The 19,632-nt window shown below is 37.3% G+C and overlaps 3 protein-coding genes across 3 annotated transcripts in view; 1 reads left to right on the forward strand and 2 right to left on the reverse strand.

Moving 5' to 3' along the window:
• Positions 1–727: 727 nt before the first annotated feature.
• LOC127967921 (ATP-dependent RNA helicase DDX19A) lies at positions 728–7,517 on the reverse strand. Its single transcript, XM_052568693.1, has 13 exons — positions 7,455–7,517; positions 7,264–7,348; positions 6,871–6,937; positions 6,710–6,757; positions 6,473–6,608; positions 6,285–6,377; positions 5,842–5,944; positions 5,635–5,749; positions 5,284–5,461; positions 3,180–3,417; positions 2,926–3,088; positions 2,660–2,851; positions 728–957 (listed from the first exon to the last, which is right to left on the reverse strand). Exons 2-13 carry the CDS (start codon positions 7,318–7,320, stop codon positions 896–898), a joined length of 1,452 nt encoding a protein of 483 aa, XP_052424653.1. The 5' UTR covers positions 7,321–7,348; positions 7,455–7,517; the 3' UTR covers positions 728–895.
• An 11-nt stretch (positions 7,518–7,528) lies between these two features.
• The window catches only part of si:dkey-33m11.8 (trypsin-3), a 29,228-nt gene continuing 17,124 nt past the window's right edge, over positions 7,529–19,632 (forward strand). The window contains exon 1 of the mRNA XM_052568694.1: positions 7,529–7,665. The gene's annotated coding sequence lies outside the window, so the exon portion shown is untranslated. The remainder of the gene's footprint in view (positions 7,666–19,632) is intronic.
• camk2n1 (calcium/calmodulin dependent protein kinase II inhibitor 1) lies at positions 17,066–18,895 on the reverse strand. The gene is made up of 2 exons (XM_052568697.1): positions 18,345–18,895; positions 17,066–18,047 (listed from the first exon to the last, which is right to left on the reverse strand). Exons 1-2 carry the CDS (start codon positions 18,511–18,513, stop codon positions 17,983–17,985), a joined length of 234 nt encoding a protein of 77 aa, XP_052424657.1. The 5' UTR covers positions 18,514–18,895; the 3' UTR covers positions 17,066–17,982.

Consider the following 19,632-nt stretch of genomic DNA (forward strand, 5'->3'; position numbering starts at 1 on the left):
ATTAAACTCAGTCTGTGACTGGGAACACAAATAATGCTTCCGCTCCAGAGCACTCTTCCAATGAATGCCATGATGCATCTGCTGTCTGTTAAATATAGCAACAATTTCACTCTTTGTACTTATTAAATATGTATGACAATATTTGTACATGATGAATAGATAGAAACGTTTGTGTTATATTCCATGTTAAATACTGGAAAATCCAATGGAGGCACAAATCTTTGGTTTTTGCATAATTTTATACCAATAAAAGGATTTTGGCAAACGTTTCAGTTTAGTTCAAAGCCAATAACTGCCAGCATCCATTCGTTAGCAATGTCATGAGGTATCAAGTATTAATGTATGACACAATAACAGCAATCTCTCAATACGTTAAATAAACCCTGCATTTGGACTCCTATTTTAGAGCGACACGCCAAAATCAAATGTAGCTGCATCCTGATTTCATACAACACAAACTTGACAAAAACAAAAAAAAGAGCTTATTTTTCAAGCTTGATAGAAAATTCATCTCATTCCATAAAGATCTCATCCGTAATTATGACAACATGAGCCCTTGGTTGGGAGTCCCATGTTAGAAATCAATAGAACAGTCTATGGAATTTTTTCCCACGTTTTGTGTGAAGACAGGCTGTTAAAAATGTGTTTAAAAGGTTCATGATGAGTTTGTGGATATCCTCGTGCCACTATCCCAGAGCGCTGCTGTAGCATCCTCATACACGTGACGTTAAGATTAGACATTCAGAATTTATTAAGAAGTACAAAGAGTGAAATGTGTTTAAACAAAACCTATAAAAACACCATCTGAGATAAAACTGCTCCACATGTAAACATCCTCTCCTCTTCCAGCCTCTGAATTAAAACCAAGTCCTAGTAGAAGAACAAAGACTGCCGCTCAGTTGGCGATTTTCTCGATTTCATCCAAATCATCGGTGTCCAGCTTCTCGATCTTCTTATCTGCAATAGGAAACGGATAATTGAATTAAGCCACATTCTGAATCATGAAGGCATGGCAATAAGTAGAAGCATGGACACAAGTTATTGTTCTGGTTTAAAACTGAAGATCTTTCAGCAGCAGCTGGGAAATGGAGATCTCGGAGATAGAAAGTTAAAAAATTTATATTTGTTAGTTGAAACCATTAAAAATTTAGAATTTTAAGACACTGTTCAAAAAACAAATACTACTTGGTCAAAAAAAGTTTCTCTCATGTATGAGTTTTAAGTCAGTTACCAAAACCATGTGGACAAAGAGATGAGCGAAAAAGAAATCGCCTCAATTCTGTAAATACCAGAGGAAAATAGTGTACTAGCTAACAAATTAGCTGCTAGTAAACACAATCTGTGATGCAAGAGAGCGAGATCACATGAGGTGCTCATAAACTTGCAGTGTGTGATGCGCTGTGATTTTCAGATCTTGTAATGTGTGCATTAGGGGTGTGAACCGACACCGGTTTCATGATCAGGTCAACAGTTTGATTCAATTCAATATCACGGTGCATCGCATCCATTTCAATATTATGGCACATGCCTACATTTTCATTTAATATAAAAATCTATTTGTGCATTTGTAATAAATTATACTACTTTACTTTAGACTACTTTTAAATTTACAAATTAATAAATCAAAACAATTGTTAAGAATTTAACTATACAGCTTCAAAATATACAAGCAAATATAAATAAAGAGGGTGAAAGACAATTACAAGTGATTAACAAAAACAGCTTTCATTATCTGCATGTGATTTAAATCAGACAGCGAATAAGTCACAGACTCTACAAATCAGAAGTTGTGTTAACTCAAAATTTCCCATCATCTACAGAATTTTATTTTGACAGTGGTGGAAAAATCCCACGGCTCTCAGTTACTTTGACAGTTTACACTCAGGGTGATCTATTGTGATTTATAACTGTAATTCCCCCCCGGTCCAGCGGGTGGCGAGTTTGCTCCAGTGTGGCAGCAGAGCTGAGGATCATCAGCTCCAGAACAAAAAATAAAACTGACACCAGTCTTTTGCAAAGCATTTGATTACAGTAATATAAAGTAAACTAACAAATCATATAATAATAGCATAAATACAACCAAGTTTCAGGTAGGCTACAGAAATTAATAAAATGAATTAAAAGTTTTAAAACTGCATAGCTTTCTTTTCATAAATAGATTTAAATATTTAGTCAAGATCAAGGATTTTTCTGTTCTTTGATTAACATTAATGACAGGTAGCGTGATTATTAGGCTGCTGTCTCTTTAACACCGAACGTACGCAGATCTAAAAATACTGTGCAGGAGCATTTTCTTTCTCTTCTGTTAACAGTCACTTAAGACAAAAACGGCTGAGTTTATGATGATATACTGACAGAATTTGACAGAGACCGCTGTTCTCTGTGCTCACGCTGCACACAAACAGTTCTATCCGTTCCTGCACTTTAAATCACATTAAAATGCAAACACAGGAATAATATCCAATTCTTGGAAATTTGGAACCGGTTCTAAAATAGAACCAGTGTTCAAAACCAAACCCTAACTGTGAAAGAATTTGTACAACCCCGTCCATCAAAATGACGGACAATACTGAAGTCTAACACAACCTCTGCAGCTGATAAAGCTTCATCCAGGACATTCATTAGATTTTTTTTCATGAGAAATAAGTGCTGAACTTACTGAAGTGCTCCTGGATGCGGTTGAGGATGTTCATGCTAAACCTGCTGTCCACCATGTTGATCGCCAACCCCCTCTTGCCGAATCGCCCTGTACGCCCGATTCTGTGCAAATACGTCTCGTTGTCAGGGTTTCCATCCTTGTCCACTGGCAGATCAAAGTTGATGACGACTGAAACTTGCTCCACATCAATACCTGACAGAAGGTGAAATCTGCTTAGCCTGAACGGAGGATGAGACTGTAGGTAAAATGAAAGCTAGCCGTCATACCTCTAGCACAGACGTTAGTGGTAACCAGAACTTTCTCCTTGCCATCACGAAAACGTTCGATGACCGCTGCCCTCTGTTCCACCTGCATCTCTCCGCTGAGCAGCGCCACCTGGTGGCCTTCTCTGGACAGCTCTCCCGCCAGCCACCCGGCCGTTTTCCTGGTCTGTGATGGCAAATCTCATGGTCATGCATTATTTCTTTTGGTTGTACTTTGAACCAACACTTTAAAAATCACCAAATGTTATCGTGCTTACGTGGCAGAAGATCATGGCCTGTGCGATAGTAATGGCTCCGTAGATGTTGCACAAAGCCTGGAATTTTTCCTCCTTGCTGTTGCAGATGACGAAGTACTGCTTGATGGTGTCCAGAGTTTCCTCCTCGCGCTTCAGTTTAATGATGTTGGGGTCGGGAACGATCCTCTTTGCGAAGTTCCACACGGTGTCTTCAAATGTGGCCGAGAACAGCAGCATCTGGCAAGTTTTAGGAAGCATCCTGTAAAAATACAAGAACAACAGCTCGTGATACTTTCATTGAAAAATTCTAAACCACTCATTTCTTCCTAATGCTCTGAACTAATTAAAGGGGGGGGGGGGGGGGGGTGTTGGTGAAATGCCATTTCATGCAAACTGAGTTTTTTTACACTGTTAAAGATTCCCATGCTAAACATGGACAAAGTTTCAAAAATTAAGTTGTACGTTTGAAGGAGTATTTCTGTTCTAAATATACTTCTTCCGGTTTGTCACAAGTTTCGGAAATTTATTTCGAGTATGGCTCTGTGTGACGTTACATGGAGCGGAATTTCCTTATATGGGTCCTGAGGGCACTTCTGCCGGAAGAGCGCGCGCTCCCGTATAGCAGAGCACTGAGAGCACAACAGACTTCACTGATCAGAGCGAGAGCGTCGCCAAATGTCACAAAAGGAGTGTGTTTTTGGTTGCCAGGGCAAGACAACCCTGCACAGATTACCAAAAGAGAAACAGCATTAAGGGACAAGTGGATGGAGTTTATTTTTACAGAGCATCAACGGAGTTGTGCAAGTGTTTGTGTTTGTTCCCTGCATTTCGAAGATGCTTGTTTTACAAACAAGGCCCAGTTTGACGCCGGATTTGGGTATCGTTTATTTCTTAAGGATAATGCAGTCCCAACGAAAAAAGGTCACGATCGTGTGTTGGAACCGCAGGCGGTGAGTTAAACTGCTTTCCTCACTGTAATGTCACAACTTCCAAATGCTCTCAACGCAAAAGCCTACTGGCGCTCGTGATTCTTTAGCTCCGCCCACACGTCACGCCTCCAGCCACTCGTGTTTTTCCGGGAAAAATTGGTACAGACTATCTTTCTCTTATGAATATAATAAAACTAAAGACTTTTTGGAGTTATGAAGGATGCAGTACTTCTCTATAGGTACTCAAGATTAACAGGATAATGAGTGAAAGCATTTCACCCCCCACCCCCCCCCCCCCCCCCTAAGGACTATATATATATATATAGCAATGTCCTCAGCTGATAAAACCTCAGGTTTAGAGATTTACAGTGGGGTAGCAAAAGTCAAAGATCACTTTCAAAGATTCTATTTTTATGAAATATAAAAATAGATGTATAACATGTATAATGTATAAACCATGTATAATGTATAAACCGCACCAATTTAAATATAGCAATAACTCAAAAGTTGAAATGGGAGAAGAAAATAAATAAAGGCAAATAGGAATTCTTCAGTATTTGTAAGGACCAATGATTTCCATGATGTAGAAAATGTAGATGAACTGAAAATTTTGTATGAAAACAGTAGGGCTGTACACTTAAGGGTGTTCAATTCTAGATTATTTTTGATAGTTGATGTAGACTCCATTTACTAAAAATAAACTTTCAATAAAAATATATGTTGTTAAAATATATGTTTTTTTGGAACGGTTGCCTTGGTAAAATTCGCATTTTAGGCACTAAATATCACGTTATTGGTATTGGGGTTGCTTCAAACCGCGGACACGAAAAACAACCGCAGACTTGGCAACACTAGTTCAGGTGGAGCGGCAGTTACTAAACAGAGCCATAGTGCACCGACAACTAACACAAAATCACTTTCAAAATCGACAAAGAATCGCCTGCGATTTTAAAATCGATTTTGTGTAGATTGACAGTGAATTACGGCTGTGTAGTAAATGCCGAACCAGTGTTGCCAAGTCTGTGGTTGTTTTTCATGTCCACGGGTCAAAACGACAACAGCAATAACATTTAGCCCCTAAAATGGGAATTTTACCAAGGCAACCCATCCAAAAAAACCAATAATAATAATAATAATAATAATAATAATAAATGGACTTTTAGAGAACTATGCAAACTATGAGAGAAATCCTGTACCTCTGGATACGAATGCTCTGGTCTTGATGGCCCTGTGTGGCGATCATGACATCAGCTTCATCCAGGACGAACACCTTGATCTTCCTGGGGTCGATGAATTTAAGCTTCTGGCACCAATCCAAAACAGTACCAGGAGTGCCGATCACGATCTGCTCCTGTAATCGAGTTCCCCGCTCCACTGGACCAAACACACCACAACATGCACAATTACAAGCTACTCCTGTGTAACAAACATGTAGTGAGCCTTTAATAGAGACATCATGGGGTTTACGAGAAAACATGCAGTAATCTACAGATTCCAGATGTTGTGTTAGTAGAGAACTGTACAGAAAGAGAAATAAAAGAGCTTACATTTGTTTCCTCTGATGGCATACACCAGCTGGACTTCAGGGTAAAATTTGCCCATCTGTTCGATGACCTTGCCTGTCTGTAGGGCGAGCTCGTATGTGGGGGACACACACAGACACTGGACACACAGAGAGTCAGAGCGACATTAACACTAAAAACAGCCAAATTATTTCCATGCATTACATTCACTGCTTCTGGAGCATTTCATACCTGAGGCCATTTGTTTTCAGGGTCCACGTGACTCAACATGGCCAGCACAAAGGCAGCGGTTTTCCCCGTGCCTGACTGAGACTGAGCGATCAGATTCTGTGGACTGGACAGGATATGATGCGATGTACTCTCATTAACAGTCCCTCAAGTTATTCACAATGTCACATTTTTGGGATCATTTGGATTCTGCATAATTCACCATTTGACCACAAAATGACTGCAAAAATGGCATTAAAAGCGTGACAGTAGTCTGAAAAAAGCAGCAAACTCAGAATCTGATGAGAAACATTTTCTGTGAGAGGAATATTAAATGTGTGTGCTCTTAATTTTATAAACAATATTGCAAACTTGACACACAATTCTAAAATCCCGTCCACGAAATGATTAAAAACAAAAAGAGATTCTGTCGGCAATGCATTAAGGAAAAGGTTATATAAACGTACGGTTCTGCGAGCATCATGGGCAATGCGGTCTCCTGGATTTTGGAGGGCCTGTTGAAACCCATGGCATACACTCCTTGCAGCAGCTGAGGTTTCCTGGCAAGAGAGAAAAAAATAAACAATTTCATGCCAGTCTGGCCTCTGTTAAAGCTGGAACACAATCAGGAGTGAGAAAGCACTGTCAGACTCACAATCGTAGCTCTTCAAACGACTTGACAGAGTACAGTGGAGAGCTCGGGTCCCTCTGAAGGACTTCCACTTGATTGGTCGTGTCCACTAGATTGCTGCGGATCAGTTTATTCAGTAGTGACTGAGCTGCCTTGTCGTCTGCAATTCAGATCAGTTTTAGCTACCTCAAATTTGGAGAATACACACACACACACTCTCAAGATTTGAGAAAACATTGATGATTCTGCTGTAAACATCACCTTTATCATCGTCCTCGGTCTTCTCTCCATCTCCTTCGGTCTTTGCCCCTTATTAATAAAAGGAAGAAAGAACAATACCAACACCAATCATTATAAGACTCCAGATCAGCAATACACAAAAATAGCAGGTTACTCAATTTTGAACAGAAATCCATTCTCACCATTGGCTTCAGCTTTTACTTCAGCTTTCAGCTTGTCATCTTTTTCATTTATTTGCAAGCTGCCTATCTGTAAATGAAAGTGAAATCAGGACTGATAAGTCAAAAGAGCATTACTGTAAAGCATGTTGAAAATACAAAGAAAACAACTCAAAACACACACGAAATATAACGTGTAATATATGAAGAACGACTTAAAACACCACTAAGATAGCAGTACAGTAACAGGACACTAGTATGTTGCGTTAATCACTGCGCCACAACTTTAAAGTTTTAAGGTCACAAAAGCTAAAAAAAAAAGAGTGATAATTGACTAAGTGAGTCATTGTGGTTCGTTCAGTGTTTGATTAAATTATCCAGCTTGCCATAATTGTTATGTTTGAGGTTTAAACTCACCGATTCCGCTGCGGCTTCTTGTTCATCCACAGCCTGGGCCCACGAGTCTGTTGCCATCTCCTTAATTGTAAATAAAAGGTTCGTCCTTAAAAAAACGGATGTCGGTGATTTAACAAGGGACTGTTAAATCAGACTGCAGATAAAACTTTAATAAAACTAGACGAAAAAAACGCGAATGAACAAATTCATACAATGGCGTGTGTCGGTCCTCGCTGTTTAGAGGGTGCGACACTCACACGTCCGGCCGGAAACAGAGTCGTCTGCGCTTGGTTCCTCTTAAACGGTCCGCTGTAGGGGTTACATGCATGACGTGAATCGAGATCCACAGTGAAACATCTCTACTTGTACATAATTTATATAAAGGATGTCCTGGACCAACAAAAGCTGGCTAAGTATTGACTGGTAAGAGGTTCATTAATTCATAATTGTGGCAGAATTTCTGCTGTTCCTAAACGCTTCCGTTTTCATATACTAGTATCACTTACAGTTACATTTAGTCATTTAGCAGACACTTTTTTATAAAGCGATTAAGAAATGATGACAACATAGGCAATCAAAAGTAAACAAAAAAGCAATAAGATGCAAGGGATATGACAAGTCGCGTCTAACGCACACGTAATAAGGTTGTTTATATATATATATATATATATATATATATATATATATATATATATATATATATATATATATATATATATATATGTATATATATTAACCACTCACAACAACTAGGGGGGCACCACATGACACAAGCTTTAAAAATATTTTTCGTAAATTGTTTTATTTTTAACTTGAAATTCTTGAAAGACCATACATAACTCGTTTATGAACACGAACTTAACAACAACAACAATAATATTAATAATAAAAAATTATAAATAAATAAAGATTACATGACGACTATCAGTCCCCCCCTTCCGTCCCCAATCTGTCAGAGTTGGATTGGTCCACAACAAGTCCGCGCAAATGCTTTTGAAGTTGTACCCAGGGGCACCACACTGTCTTAATACAGCCCTGATTTGGGGTGTAATGGTATGCAAAAATCACGGTTAGGTTTGTACCTTGGTTTTAAAGTCACGGTTCGGCTCGTTTTCGGTACAGCAAGGGAAAGAAATTCAAACATTAAACTGCAGGTTGTTTATTACTTTAAACCTTTTTTTTAAAAAAAAAACAATTTGTATACACTTTTAAACACTTTAATCAAATATAATAAAAAATAAAAAATATATAAAAAAATATATATATATATATATATAAAATTAAAAAAATTATACGAAATAAAATAATGCTGCAAAGTTTTCCAATAAATAAAATACTGTCTCAAACCAATATCACCTAATAAAATATAATGAAAAATATAAATAAATAACTTTGATTACAGTGCAGCATTACCAATCCCAGCTTCTAGGCCTGCTGCCCTGCTCATATTTAAAAAAAATATTAAAAAAAAAATTGAAATGCAGACGGGAGCTGCGTTTGAATTACGGTCATATTTTTCCTAGTTGTAGTGATGTTCACACTCGCGTGATGCCTTTTGAAAACTTTAGAATCAGTTGCAGGCATTGACAGTAAAAGAAATGGACACACCGACATGGCACGAGTGCAACTGGCTCTTAAACGGAATGGAAGATGAGACTCTGATTGGTTTATTGCACGTTACGCCCAAAAAACACCCATTACTCAATAAGAGAATAGGGACAACCCATTTAGACCATGTGCTCGGCGCGCCAACCGTTTTTCCATTGTTAAAACAGCAAAAGTGGATTTGGACACACTTTGAGTGCACCTGCGCTGTGCGCTTTACACTTTGCGTTTAGATCGTTAAAATAGGGCCCCAAAGTGTTAAAGGCCTTTTTTAAAAAGAAAACTAGACATTAGAAATCCTCTTTGCACATTTACTAGACACAGATTAGAGAACATCTTTACATTAAAAATTTTCTGGTCTGAAACCATTTCAGCATAAGATGTTTTTTTGTTGTTGAGTATTTAACTAAAGTTGTTTTCTTTTGGGCCGTCTCCCTCACAAAAATTCTCTTGACAGTAGCATTGGGGAAAGTTCATTTTAAAAGTAATGCATTACAATATTGCAACCCTTAATAACAAATTAACTAATTGAACTACTTTTTATGGAAAGTAATGAGTTACATTACTTTTGCGTCACTTTTTGTCACCTGGGCTGGGCTTGCTATGGTTGTTTAGTAACAAAACAACTCAAAAGTTATATTTTAGGCAACTGTAAAGGCCCGTTCCCACCAAAAGTGAAATAAATAAGTGCCAGGCTGAAGGAAGTGCCCCCTAGAGAAGAGAGATATCAGTGATTAAATGGGAAAACAAAGTAACTGACTCAAAAAAGTAACTCGGATATAAATTTAAAAGTAATGCGTTGCTTTTCTAGTTACTTGGAAAAAAAACATTGACCATTGAACATTGAACATCTAAGACCTGACAGAACAAAACCATACGTCCAATAGGAAAATACACTTCAATTTTTATCTCTTTATATTGCTGTACATATGAATAACTATTTTCACACATTCTTATTTGCATATATTTGTATATAAGAACAATTTGTATGTGTACAATTTGTTTTTGTATTTTTCTTGTTTGTCATATTCTAGATTTGTGTCATGTGTGTCAAAACTGAAGAGGCTTTGTAAATTGTACAGCATGTCCTTCCTCAGATCAGACGTCCAAATGATGCAATACATTGACAAAGTACAAGTTTTGATATCAGTAATTCTCTTCATTGCCTGTAGATGTTGCCCCACACCTCTCGAACGGTTTCACAGACAGGCGGTTCTCAGTGACAGACCAGAAGAATATGCTAGAATGAAACATTATATATTTAAAACTCGGTGGACATTTCTATTGTTCTGTTCTCTCTGCATCTGGACTTTGTTCTGTGGATCAGGAAAGAAGAAAGCGTTGAGGCTCTAATTAACAAAAATAGGCTTTTTATTCACTTCATTTACTCTGTGCATCTGTTACTTATGCAGTGTTGTAAATTAATACCTATATTATACCAAAATTAAGCTGGCTTCATTTTATTATGAGCTCTCTTTTTATTTGTATATTGATTATTGACTCTTTCACTGTTTCACTATCAAGACTGTGGTCTGGCTGACTCTCTTGTTAGTTTGAATGAGTAATTGATTCTGGATTGTTCTCTTGTTGAAAAGGCTGACCGATGCTTGCATTCTGCTTGTGTCTAAAGATTGCATCAGGTTTCGTCGAGAAACATTCTTCTCTTCCCAAAAGTATTTTTGACTGGGGGACTTTTCATCTTTGGTATTCATAATGATGATCTTTGCAAGTGTCCATGGTAACCAGCGATAGAAAGATGAGGAAATGCTCCTTCACTGCACGCACAGTATTCAGTTCACCAAAAATATATCTGTTTTCAGATATAGCTATGCAATACAACAATCCCCAGTCTTTGAGCTGGTATTTTCACCTTCTCTTCCTAGTGAGCTGAAATACTCAAAACATTTTCTGCTATGATTTGCACATTAAAACAATCTAAAGCAACATCATAAAACTTGGAATATTTAATATTCATTTATATTTTTATTATAATTTATAATAGTATTTATAATAGCATTTATATATATTTTTTTATTTTATTTTATTTTATTATATTATTCTACTGGATTCAGATGTGTCAGTCTGCATTCGGCCGTAAGAATATTTCCAATCATTCATAGTGTGAATGCTGTACTACCACTTTTCCATCCACATTTTTTTATGCAAATATTGGGACAGCGCATTAAAAAAATGCTGGATGTAAAAACCAAGACTTACATAGAATCTTAAAATGTGCATAAAAACATATGCACTCAATTAAGGCAGATAATTATTAACACATAAACTATGATGGAAACAAACTGATTGTTCCTTGATGCACAACAAAAAATTCATGTGAATTTGACATGATTAGGAGATTCAAATCTTTTAAAAATAAGCATGTTTATGGTATGTTTAGATGGATCGTGAGGTTTTTGGAAAATAATTGACTTGAAAAAGCGTGTGTGAGAGGAGATAGTAAATATAATAATTTTATTATATAGAAAAAAGAGCAGAAAAAAGAGCCACAATATTCACATTTTTAGCATAATGATTTGGATTGAAAGATCTACCTGTGCAGCCACAGCTGCCTAAATTACCTTTTTAGTATTATTTTTTACTGTAATATTGTTGCGGCATTTGTCTTGCTGCCAGGCTGATTGATTCGTACATTGTAGTGAACTATTTTTTCTTAGTGGAGGTTAAGATAAGAGTGATGATTATTTTAACTAAAGTTTATAATTTTCACATCCTCTTTAAGAGATGATTAGCCATGTCATTTTTATTATCATAAGTTTTTATACGTAATAACTTGGCGCTTGGCTACCACACCATAAACTGCAAACACATACGCTTCCTAAAGGTATGACATTTCAATCTCAAGAAGTCTAAAGGATGTGCCAGACGATAAAATGGCAGCAATAGCATCCATATGCAGATTTTTACTGGTTTTGCCTGTAAAAGTGAGGCAAACAACAAGCACAGCGCTCTGACTGCAATGACCGGAGCTTTTCATATCCAGACGTGAGTGCTTTATTGTGTTAGTAGACAGCAGGCAATCATTCTCCAATAACGTGTTTCCAGCACTGCCTTATTACGGTCTTAATAATACATTAGTTTCTTTATAATGCTGACACTCAATAGCTATTTGGTACCCTTTCACCTGGACAAACAAATATTGGATTTGTAGAATGTGGATTTATCTGATCTACTACTCTGAATTTGAAGGACTCTTAAAATCAAGAGTGTTTTGTGTTTCGCTTCACCCTCCTAAATGAAGGTCTGATGCTTCAAATCCTTTGGAGGGATTGCTTGAACGAGTCAATGTCCTAACGGTTTGTTTGGGTCCTTTAGACACGTGGGTCTAATCCAGCGCCCAATGGTGGATTTCCAATGGCATATTTAATTCAAGAGCTTGACTTACACAGTTACCAGCCACGTTTCCCCGAGTCGCTCCACGCCACCGAGAGACAAAGAGCCCACTCTGAAAACGATCTCTGTGTAATAGCTTGTGAAGTGACCTCTTGGCTTCTGTTAGTGGAGCGTTTGTTAGGGGTGAGCTGATGCATTTTAAATGCTTTTCCTCAGAAGCCTATGAACTACACAATAGGGTCACATCATCCTCAGCGGAAAGCCAATTGTTGGGACACAGTATGATTTTTTATATTTTAATTAGCAGCTGTAGCTCTGTTACATCATATTTGCCATCGCAGTTTCATTTTCCAGAGACTGAAAGATTTCCACAGAGAGCCCGAGGCCATTGTTCGTGCCGCAGTTGTTTCCGAAGGCTTTCGTTTGAAGCCTCTGCACCAAAAATCCCTCTCTGAAATATTCTCGTACACTTCCAGTGGCGACTTTGCGGTAGCGAAGAGAGCAGAAACCTGTGATGGTAACCATGGAAACAGTCCAGTCAGCCCACAGTGTGTGTAGCCTTGTGGTGTGCATGGTGTACATACTGAGTGAGGCTCTGACTCACACCCAACACAGTCACAACTAATCCAGCGCACACATCTGACCTCATCAGGCATTTAAACACCCTGAGTTACTCTACTCTATGATTTAATGATATAACACTGCTTTAAATGTTTCCTATAGGAACTATTTTGAAAGGTTTAAAATAGTATTCATTGACTTTTACACATTTATCAAGTCAATCCTTGCACAATACTGTATGATTTAATTATTCCTTATTTAAATTTAAGGATTTAACAATATATATTACAAAAAATATGATGAAATGTTTAATATGTGTGTACATACATTCAAATCTATTACAGATATAATTTATATAATGATTGATTTACCATATAAATAATTGCACAATATGATATATTGTATGATTTAATTATTAATTATTTAAGTTTAAGGATTTAACCATATATATATATAGAGTATATATTACAGAAAGTGTTATGAAATGTATTTACATTACAAATTTATTACAGATTTTATTTAAATATAAGGATTTAACAATATATATTACAGAAAATATGATGAAATATTGACTTTGTACATATATAAGAATTTTATTACAGATATTGTTTACACAATAAGTGAATTTATCATATTATCTAATCAATCATTACATAAGGAGATATAATATAATTATTAATTAGTATGAATAATTATTTATTAGAAAATAATATGATTTGATTATTTTGTATAATAATCTTATGTATATAATGATTAATGTATCCTCAATCATTGAACAATATATATATTTAAATATATATGATGTAATCAGTTAAATGAATGTAAGGATATATATGTGTGTATACATATATGTATGTATATATATATATACACACACACACACATGTTGAAAAAAGTAGTTGTATTAATCCTGCAAAAATAATTTATATATTCTATAAAATAGTTATACATATAAATGTATGAATATGCATGTATAGATAGATAAAAAGATAACTGTTCAATGTTCGTAAAGAATTTGTCATTACATTTTTCTCGATTGCTAATACACAGTTCATGAAACAATTCACAATTTTCTCACAACTATAAACACAATCTCAAAACTACACCCGATTTTGTAAACTTCCAGGTCAAAGTCAAACAGTTTAGTCAAAATTGTTCTCTTTTGTCAGACTCAGACTTTGGCCTCAGATGACACACAAACCTGTCAGATACACACAGGACTGCACTGCCTAGAGAACACTAGATCAGTTCAAAACACTTACAGAAACCTCCTTTTGGGAAATATGTCTCTTACAGTATACGACATAAACAGGGGTGTAGATATGGTCAAATTCAGCAATACATTTAAGAAACATTTACTGTCATTACACTACTGTAAAGAGATCTTACAGTAAATGAAAAGTTCAAAGACTAAACAACTGAATATGCAGTAAACACACATTGGAATATACTGTCAGTTACTTTACAGTTATTTTATAAATAAATAATTTAATAAATTCATTCATTCATTCATTCAGCATCCTCTGCCAATTTGTATTACAGTATTAATCATATCCTTATTTTTTTATAGCAGTTTCTTAGTCTTGTTTTTTTGCCTCCCCTAAACAGTCGACTTTCAGTTCTGCACAAATACATTACATGTAAGGACTATTTTGCTACAGTAATGAGTGTGTTACAGTATTTATTTGCATAGAATAATGAAAGTTCTCTCATCTGATATACTACTATATACTGTTATTACAAACCCGATTGAAAAAAAGTTGGGACACTCTTCAGATTGTGAAGGAAAACAGAATGTAATGTGGAAGTTTTAAATTTCAATATTTTATTCAGAATACAACATAGATGACATATCAAATGTTTAAGGGAAGAAATGTTTATGGTGTCAACACAGATCTCAAACAGTTTGGACAAGGCCATGTTTACCACTGTGTGTCATTGCCTCTTCTTTTTATAACTGTCTGCAAACATCTGGGGACTGACGAGACAAGTTGCTCAAGTTTAGGAATAGGAATGTTGTCCCATTCTTGTCTAATACAGGCTTCTAGTTGCTCAACTGTCTTAGGTCTTCTTAAAATGTTTTCTATGGGGGAAAGATCTGGACTGCAGGCTGGACATTTCAGTACCCGGATCCTTCTTCTACGCAGCCATGATGTTGTAATTGATGCAGTATGTGGTCTTGCATTGTCATGTTGGAAAAAGCAAGGTCTTCCCTGAAAGAGACGACATCTGGATGGGAGCATATGTTGTTCTAGAACTTGGATATACCTTTCAGCATTGATGGGGTCTTTCCAGAAGTGTTAGCTGCCCATGCCACACACACACACACACAATCATGCAACCCCATACCATCAGGGATGCAGGCTTCTGACCTGAGCGCTGATAACAACTTGGGTTGTCCTTGTCCTCTTTAGTCTGGATGACTTGGCGTCCCAGCCTGCACTCCTGGATCATGTTTAGATATTGCTTCTTCTTTGACCTGTAGAGTTTTAGCTGGCAACGGCGAATGGCATGGTGGATCATGTTCACCAACAAGTAATATGGAAGTATTCCTGAGGCCATGTTGTGATTTCCATGACAGTAGCATCCTCTGTATGTGATGTAGTGCCATCTAAGAGCTGAAGATCATGGGTATCCAGTATGGTTTTCCGGCCTTGACCCTTACGCACAGAGATTGTTCCAGATTCTCTGAATCTTTGGATGATATTATGCACTGTAGATAAGGATAACTTGAAACTCTTTGCAATTTTTGTCTGAGAAACTTTCTGATATTGCTCCACTATTTTTCGCTGCAGCATTGGGGGAATTGGTGATCCTCTGCCCATCTTGACTTCTGAGAGACACTGCCACTCTGAGAGGCTCTTTTTATACCCAATCATGTTCCCAATTGACCTAATAAGTTGCAAATTGGTCCTCCAGCTGTTCCTTATATGTACATTTAACTTATCCGGCCTCTTATTGCTACCTGTCCCAACTTTTTTGGAATGTGTAACTCTCATGAAATCCAAAATGAGCCAATATTTAGCATGACATTTCAAAATGTCTCACTTTCAACATTTGATATGTTATCTATATTGTATTGTGAATAAAATATAGGTTTATGAGATTTGTAAATTATTGCATTCCTTTTTTACTCACAATTTGTATAGTGTCCCAACTTTTTTGGAATCGGGTTTGTATTTTTTTTAATTACATAGTATTAAAACCTTGTAGATGAATCTGTAGGCCATCTTTCCTCATGGTCAGTCCATGTAGAAGAACATGATCAACTATAGTGCTTCGTATTTCATCAGGAACAAATAACCTTTGACCTCATCCCCTTCATTTTTATTTTCCCCTCCCTCCTATTCCTCTTTGTCTCCCACTACCAGGATTCATTTTCTAAAACTCATATTCACTTCTGCTGCTGTGCATATCATCCTAAGATTCGGACTGGTGCGTCATCATTTTTGCTACTGAATGTTCACACATGGATAATTGTGCACTATTTAAGTTCATTTTTTTATTCTTGAGTTAATTATACTGTGTCTTTGTGTTTTCTGAATGAGAACATGGTTAAACCTGTGCAAAATGTTGGCATTTTTGTGTAGAGGAAAAGCAATACATAGAAGCGAAATGCAAATTGCAGCAGGAGCCAGATTATTTGCATGTCTCTACCAAACCACCACACAGCGCCGACTTCCCTTGTGCGTTACGTAACGCCTTCTGACATGAGCTAACGTTATTACATCCTGCAGTCTTCCCTGGGATTTGTGATATTTTTTAAATGCATCATGTCACAATCTGAACTCACTGCTTCAGGGCAGATACTCAGACTGCTTTTTAGGAAAAGTCTCCAACTGGAGCGAGTGTCCTCGAACGCCTTTTTTAGGATGCCTATTCATTCTGGCATAGTGCTGAACAGGTAAAAAGCACTGGAGAGTGATAAACTCGTATGAGCCAAGCCTACTATATAGAGTTTATGTGTTGCTCCTCCATGTTGCCAGGTCCTCTGCTGTGGTTTCCCTAGTGGACACAGAGGAGATTTCAGGAGGGTTGAATCTGTTTCCATGGCAGCCCATCCATCCAGCCAGCCAGTGTTTCTAAGGAAAACTCCCTCGTACAGTGTGCAGATCATATTTGTGATTCCTCGGCGGACTGGATATAAAACGGTGAGCTTTGACAATGCTCATCCCAAACCATGAATCATTTAAAGCAGGTGGCAGAGGCTGAAATGTCACGTCCCTTGGATTTGAGCGCGCGCACAGATTTAACCGGGCTAAACTGAGCATTAGAGATGTGTCAGGAAGACAGAAAAATTAAAACGTTTGGAACGTTTCTCAAAATCTTTATTATAACAGATATCCTGTAGAAATGTTCAGTGAGATAAATACGTAATATATTCAAGAAGACGTTCTTGAGGTTTTGAGGTTCGTCATGCATGACTAGAATACATCACAAGTAGTATGAAAGAGCCCTGTAAACATGACCACCGAATATTAATAAACCTGCGCACGTGAAGAAAGCACAGAAAGATACGTTTCTTGTCAGGATAAATTTGGCACATCTACAGTTAATATGCTTTACGATAATAAAGTTACTGTCCTTAAACTGGCATTTCAGATCGAATCAAACATCAAATGAATGAAATGAAACGAAGCAGATCACGAGAATCACAGTTAAGCTACATACAAAACATTTATCCAAAGCAAAATTCACTTCTCGTCATCGTTCCATTATATAAAATGGTATCTCAACCTTCAACACTGCAAAATATGTATCCAAAGATTTAATAAATAGCTTTTTTTTTAACATACGTAGTGGAACCTCTTTGGAGGTGCACTCTTGGAAGAAAAGGTCAACATTGCTAGTATACCATTAACACCACCAGTAGGCTACTGGGTTAAGCGGGAAGATACTGGTTTGATGTTAATGGTACTGTTTGCTCAGTCTATCAAATTGCTTCATTAGAACCAAAAAAAAGAAAAAAAAGAAGAAGAATCCGGTCTCTAATGAGACCGAACCCTGTCATTGCACATATCTCGGAGTATAGTTTGGAAAACACAGTATTCCTTCAAGCCCCTGGGCCGCTCTTCCGGACCGCCGGCTCACACTGTAAACCCTGGACAATGGAGTTTGGGAGATCGAGAGGGGAATGCATGTCGCCAGATGGGAGAGAGAGGGTGCCTCTTCACAACGTCTTTGGATATACACATCAGAGAGGTCAAGAGTCTTTGGGTCAGTTCACGCTGACGAGGACTTCTCTGTGCTCTTGTCCAGTGCTTCGCCATCGTTGTCTTCCTCCATGACTGTCAGTGAACAGAGACACAAGGGTTATGATGAGAAACCAACTCACACATATCCTACAGTCTGCGCACTGGCACAAAGATGGAGATTCCATGTGCCATGATTTTTAATACATCAGAAATGGCGCAATACATCACTGTCTTCCAAATCGCGAAGCAGAAAGCAGACAGTTTAAGCTCAAATAAAATAAGCAACATTTTCGCGCGTAAATGCATATAATCGCGAAGCGCAGCGTGGAATTTCGCATCATTACAATGATTCCTTTTGTTCGTGTGATAAGCGAAGGCTTTGCCCGTTACCTCTTTTGCTTCTCCCGATCTGCCCCAGCTTTGGTGGTCGTTTATTCTGGTTGCCACCGAAAAAGTTGTTGGTGTCTTGGAGGCGGCAGGTGAAGGAAAGGTGTTCCTCGTCCCCGTCGTTGCCATAATGAGTCATTTTGTCCTCGTTGTACGGTAATACATCCGACATGCTGTATAAACCGACAGCGGCTACTGTATCTGCTGTTGAATCGGTAGCGCGAGGTGAATTTTGCGGAGCGGATCTCTGGGCTGTTTACCTCTATCGCACGTGTCTCCGCGAGTGGATGGCGAGGACGCGAGGCGAATGCATGTGATTTCCTCCGTTCAGTTCGAGCGCGAGTCAGGAGCGCTGGAGAGGCGATGAACGCGCGATCGCGGCGGAACGCGCCTTTGCCTTTGCTCTCGGGGCTTGTCGGTGGCTGGAGCGTAGTATGGAAAACCTGAGAAACAAATGCAAATCGAGAAGCGATGCAAAACAAAGATCCCTGATGGGGAATGAACGTCACTGAGGCGCGGGCTTCCTCTCCAGCTCTTTCATTGTCGCTATGGCCAATATTAATCTTGGGAAATTTCCAAGCTATTTGCGCGTGGAACAAAATGCTTCCATGTGTCAAAGATGTCCGAGATTAATCATGCATATTCATGTGGATTTCATACATATTTTCATACACAACATTCTACACAGACTTTCTGTTTTAATGACTCTTAATCTTAACTATGCCATGTAATGTATTCACCAAGCAGCCTACTGAGTGTATAGCTACAAAATCATTATAAAGTCTATCTATCTATCTATCTATCTATCTATCTATCTATCTATCTATCTATCTATCTATCTATCTATCTATCTATCTATCTATCTATCTATCTATCTATCTATCTATCTATCTATATGTATATTTGTGACCATAACCTTGAGACATATATTATCCTATAGATACATTCAGATTTTAACAATACTGAAAATCAGAAATGCTAAAACAGAAAATCAATATAGACTATGCTGGACAAAAAATAAATAAATAAAAAATAATTATAATAATAATATTAATAAAAAATAAAATATTAAAGTCCACAAACTTCTGGGGAGGATATTATTATTATTATTATTATTATTATTATTATTATTGTCATCATCATCATTATTACTACTTTAGCTTTATTTTCATTCATTTCATGAAAGAAGGTGAACCTGAATAAACGGAATTTTTATTAATATGCATATTTCATTTTCATAAGAAATCCTCTCAAGTTTTTCCAGTTTCTGTCATATGTGCAGTGACGGTTT

Source organism: Carassius gibelio, chromosome B11, assembly GCF_023724105.1.
Source record: "Carassius gibelio isolate Cgi1373 ecotype wild population from Czech Republic chromosome B11, carGib1.2-hapl.c, whole genome shotgun sequence".
Lineage (NCBI taxonomy): Eukaryota > Metazoa > Chordata > Actinopteri > Cypriniformes > Cyprinidae > Carassius > Carassius gibelio.

What these genes read in the sequence shown, in the direction of transcription:
- LOC127967921 (XM_052568693.1), bottom strand. Translation starts at nt 7,320, where the DNA reads ATGGCAACAGACTCGTGGGCCCAGGCTGTGGATGAACAAGAAGCCGCA. An exon ending in CCCATGATGCTCGCAGAACC is followed by an intron (nt 5,945 to 6,284) that starts GTACGTTTATAT and finishes TATCCTGTCCAG; the next exon opens with TCCACAGAATCTGATCGCTC. An exon ending in CACTAACGTCTGTGCTAGAG is followed by an intron (nt 2,852 to 2,925) that starts GTATGACGGCTA and finishes ACCTTCTGTCAG; the next exon opens with GTATTGATGTGGAGCAAGTT.
- camk2n1 (XM_052568697.1), bottom strand. Translation starts at nt 18,513, where the DNA reads ATGTCGGATGTATTACCGTACAACGAGGACAAAATGACTCATTATGGC. An exon ending in GATCGGGAGAAGCAAAAGAG is followed by an intron (nt 18,048 to 18,344) that starts GTAACGGGCAAA and finishes GTTCACTGACAG; the next exon opens with TCATGGAGGAAGACAACGAT.